At 52.3% G+C, this 5,035-nt stretch overlaps 1 protein-coding gene across 1 annotated transcript; it reads right to left on the reverse strand.

Annotated features, from left to right (window-relative positions):
- Positions 1–834: 834 nt before the first annotated feature.
- Positions 835–3,976, reverse strand: LOC109740135 (indole-3-pyruvate monooxygenase YUCCA1). The gene is made up of 4 exons (XM_020299171.4): positions 2,845–3,976; positions 2,245–2,493; positions 1,876–2,001; positions 835–1,249 (listed from the first exon to the last, which is right to left on the reverse strand). Exons 1-4 carry the CDS (start codon positions 3,469–3,471, stop codon positions 1,022–1,024), a joined length of 1,230 nt encoding a protein of 409 aa, XP_020154760.1. The 5' UTR covers positions 3,472–3,976; the 3' UTR covers positions 835–1,021.
- Between the last annotated feature and the right edge of the window lie 1,059 nt (positions 3,977–5,035).

The following is a 5,035-nucleotide window of genomic DNA, read 5'->3' on the forward strand; positions in this document are numbered from 1 at the left end:
CACCCCCAAAACTCCTCCAGGGAAGTTCAACAAGATTCACTCTAAACATAATGACATAGAGAGTGCCTTTGGAGTGTTGAGGGTGAAATCACAAATTCGCCGCAAGATGCTAAACTACTCGATTCAAACATAGATGTTGATTATTGTAGTTATTGTAACATTGCACAACTACGTTCGTCTCCATGACAAAGATGACCTCCACTTTGTTTGGTGTGAAAGAGATCCACGTTATGTTCCAACAATCCCGGATAGATACAAGAAGTATGTTATTCCTTGGAGTGCATCAGATGCTTCAACTTCATAGGCAAGTGCTCCTAACATGGATATGTTTAGGAACGAACTAGCAACCATCATTGCTTTTGCTTGGTGAAGTCATGTTTGTGGTGTTTAGGTATTCGTCCCCATTTTGATTTGCAAACTGTGCTAATTTGATGAAGCTTTTGTTGTGGGATACATGTTAAATCCTGTTTTTTTTTCCGTCTAAACTTGGTGAAATTCCGAAATTTTCATGATTTGCATACTTCTTGGACTTGTACTACCCTATAGTGCTCCCTGTGTACACAGGGAAAAGCTATGTTTTTTTTAGAAGAAGGGAAAAACTGCTCTGTATTGGAAAAATCGTAGCAAAGAAGAAAAATTAGGCCTACAGCCATACTAACCCCTTTTTCAGCCCAGCCTTTCTTCCCCCGCCGAATTGGGGCAACAACACCTGGTCCAAGCAACGGCCGAACGGGCCCAAGCTGGATTCCTGGGCTACCAACCCATGTGGCTGAAAGGAGTGGCTGCTGACCAGCCGAACGCATCGTAATTATTCTAAAAAAAAGGTATTGGCAATTCTAAAAAACAAAACTCTGGCCAGAAGCTGGCTTGCGTGCTATAGGGACACGTTACACATACCACCGTTCTACTCCACTAAACATCATCCCAAAACATTTAGCAAATGTTGTGCCCTGCGACAGGCAAGAGACGAGATGTTATATGCACAAAACTCCTACTTAAACGCTGTACATTCCCACGAGAATCAAACAGAGCTATCAGCTTGGTGCACATCGCTAGTGGGTTTATCTCTTTCTCTTTCTCTTTCCCTCCATTGGCAATGTATATCTCTGGCGACGCATAGGGCGTCTGACGATGCTCCGAGGAGCCCTCGCTGCGAGAATCCGACGGTGTAGAGGCCGTTTCGCCCTTTCCAGCCGTCAGGGAAAGGGGTTTTGGGCGTGCCTTCTCTTGTGAAGACATCCCCTCCATCCTGCAAATTAGGAGCGATCAGCCATGAAGTGTATCAGAATAGACAGAGGAAAGGAGCGCATACAGTTACAGGGGCTCAATGTATTGCGGGCTTGCTCTAGTGAACTTATAATGGGGTAAAATCAAAGTATGTTAGACTGAACCAAGTACGTAGTACCTTTCATGCCATCTTGACTATATGTACTAGTTTGGATAACCTTTTGTCGTCCCATGCTGATACTAGCACCCGAAATAGACCATATAGATTAGATGGCCATATTGAGCAATCCACAAGTATGGACCGGGCCGACGCAACGCAAGCGTATATCCAAACTCTCGAGTCCAGCATCCACGCCGGTGGGCGCCCATGCCCATGCCCACGCCCACGGTGAGTCACTGACTCGATCACTTGGCGCGAGAGAGGCGGACAGTTCGGGAGAAAGGAACGCATGGCTGATCTCAGGCGAGGGCACGAGCTGCCTCTGCCCCTCCCCGATACACGAGAAGGGAAATGGCCCAACAGGGGAAGGGGGAGGACGGCCGTGATGCGCACTGTGCCAGTACTGTTTTGCTAAGCTGTGCAGAACAAAAACGAACAAGGGGGTCCTTTTTGGTGGCGTCACTTGGGTTGTTGTTGTTTATATTTACCTTGAGCCAGGACGGCACGTTGCTCCTGTAGCCCGTCGCCAGTATTATTGCGTCGAACTGCTGCTCCTCCTTGCCGTCCGCGAGCCTGGCCCCGACCCTCGTCACCTCCTTCACTGCTCCTACCACCTGGTTATCACATGACCTCATCAGCGCACACACAAGCTGATAGGAAATCGGCAGAGAAACGTAAAGGCGTGCATGTGCAGTGCTGTGCTGTGCTGTGGTGCTGTGGCGACAGTGAAGAAATGGAGCTTGATGAGTGAGCTATCATTCAAGGCCTGGCTGGTAACTGGTATGATATGCCAGATTGGGAGGCACGTTTCGACAGTTTACGCCAATCTCAATTAATCCTTGGTGGAACTAACCAACCTTAATTTTGCCTGATTTGATGTGGTCTAGAGTCCCGACGTCCAGCACGGGGGTTCTGCCGGTGAGGTTCTTCAGCTCGATGGGCCCCGTCTTGGGCCGCCTAAGCCCGAGCCGGCTCGTGTTGCCGAGGGTCAAGCGCGCCGCCGCCAGGATGAACCGATCCACCAGCTGGACCGGCAGCCATTTGAGCAGAGCCATGGCAATGCCAAACGTCGACACACCCAGCATCTCCTTTGGCAGCACATGGACCTGTACAATTTTTTTTTACCGTGAGTACTTATTAGTTTTAGCGTGAATGAAACGGGCGGGCATAAATAGTTGAAGCAAAAGGGAAGGGAAACAAAACGGATCAACAACAGCACCCATGCAGATTGGAACATGCTTGTCATGAAAGATGGCAGCAAGTAAGGTGTGTGAGACAGAGAGAAAATAGGCTAGGCACCGAAGGGGAAATGCCCAAGAAGTTAAGTGCACCAAAGAGGAGCAGAGTCAAAATAATTGCACGAACTACAACAAAAGGCAGCAAGAAGAGAGTACGGATCCTAACAGCACAATCTTAGGTATATATAGCAAGAGCTCATTGTGATTGTGGAGTATTACCGTGTTCCGCACCACCATGGAGGGCTTAGCGCCATGCCGGCACAAATCCAGGCTCACCTCCATGCCGGAGTTCCCGCACCCCACCACCAACACCTTCTCCCCGGCGAACTCCTCGCCGCACTTGTACTCGCACGTGTGCAGGACGCGGCCGGCGAACTGCTGCATGCCGGGGAAGTCCGGGACGTGCGGCTCCGCGTTCTCGCCCGTCGCCACGACCAGCCACCTCGTCATCAGCACCTCGCCGCCCGCCAGGCGCACCGCCCAGGCGGCCGCGGACGCGTCGAACGCGGCCTCCTCGACGCTGGCGCCGAAGCGAGGGGCCACGCCCGCCGCGGCGGCGTAGGCCTCCATGTACGCCACGAACTGGTCCTTGCAGGGGTAGGTCGGGTACTCGGCCGGGAACGGGAGGAGCGGCAGCTCGCAGAAGCGCTTGGGCAGGTGGAGCGCGAGGCGGTCGTACATGCGGTGGCGCCACGTAAAGGCCAGCGAGTCGGACCTCTCGAGCACCGTGGCCGGCACGCCCCGAGCCGCGAGGCACGCGGCCGCGGCGAGCCCCGACGGGCCCGCGCCGACGATGACGGCGCCGGGGACCCACGTCGCGCGGCCTTCCTGCTCCTCCTTGTCCATGGCACTGGCTGCTTCGATCGGTCCTGGGGTCTCTGCTTGCCTGTGGGCGTGGGTTTTTACTGTGGAAGTGGAGGTGTGTTTTACTGTGCAAGGGGTTTTATAGGGGTTTTGGCGAGGGCCTTCATCCGCAGGAGCTTGGAGACTCGCGGGCGGGCGTACGCCTAGCAGCTTTGGAAGCTCGTATTTCCTTGCTCTTGCTCTGTTTAAAAGCCCTTGAACCCGAACGCAAAAAGGAAAAATGGAACTTGAAGACTTGAAGGTGTCTGTCACTTGACGATATCATGGACCGTGCGTACGTGGTCCACGCTGCCCTCGGTAGATGTAGGTGGGAATTACCGGGTCTTTGTCCTTGGTTGTAAATTTGGCTTGTCTCTGTTAATAACGCAAGACCACTCTGCTCTGATCGGAACCCAACAGCAACAATCCAGAGATCATGGGCAACAGTGACCTTTGATGGGAGCTTGGGAGCATCCTGTTTTCCAGGAACTGGCATAGTATGATTATATGCTCTCGACAAATAACAACTATCTATTTTTCGGTGGATGCAGGCAGTAGTTTGGACAGCGAGAGGGCTAAATGTGATGTGCACATGAGGAGTGGCAGAGCAATTCCAGCCGGCCACACCAAAAGCAGCTCAGGGTGTTCCAGCGGTTTCAACACGGAGACTCAGAGCATTTGCTTCCCCCCTCTGCTTGTGGTTCTACTTCTAGTACGTGAAGGATGTAGCACTAGCTGTATAAATCAATGAGGTTGGCGAGGATTAATTGGTAGTCCAATGGCCAAAGAGGCAAAGAGCAGTCGATGGTGTAAGGATGGGCTGGTGGTACGAGTCAACTCGGAGCGATCGAGTTCAAAATGATGGGCGAGGAATCGCCTACAAGCTACAGTTGTCACAAGTCAGGCTCGCTGCAAATATTTATTATGATATGATATGAAGCCCCCGCTGCTCGTCACAATCTTCCTACTCCGCCTCGCTGCACACGCGAGTGATAGTAGCATGGAACGGCAGCTTGCAGGCCATAAAATCAGGAATTCAACACTCCCATCTGAATTATGTGCTTATTTACGCAGACGGAGGCGCTGGACAACAAGGTGTGCCACTCGCGCAAGTCCAACGGACGCGGACAAGGGCATCGCCGGCGTCCGGTGTGCCTAGGCCTGTTAGAGCATCTCTAGCAGACCCCTTAAATGGCGAAAACTGAAAACGCGGTTTTCAGTTTGTGAAAAAATATTTTAAAGGTTGGTTTGAGCTGCGGCCGAACAGGCCCCTTAAATTTAGACTGTAAAACTGAATATTCACGTATATTCTTCCCCATGTCTTCTTCCTCTCGTCTGTGTTTATAGTCAGCTCCCATCGCCCGCTGTAGTCACCGAATCGATCCAGGAGCCAGCTCCTCCGTTGCCGGATGGATCCAGGAGCTAGCTAGCTCGACCGTGGCGGGATGGATCCGGGAGCTAGCTAGCTCGTCCGTGGCCGGCTGGATCCAGGAGCTTGCTAGCTAGATTGATCCAGGCTTGCTAGCTAGCTAGCTCGTCCGTGGCCGGATCGATCCAGGAGGTCCTT

This window comes from Aegilops tauschii, chromosome 3 (genome assembly GCF_002575655.3).
Source record: "Aegilops tauschii subsp. strangulata cultivar AL8/78 chromosome 3, Aet v6.0, whole genome shotgun sequence".
Lineage (NCBI taxonomy): Eukaryota > Viridiplantae > Streptophyta > Magnoliopsida > Poales > Poaceae > Aegilops > Aegilops tauschii.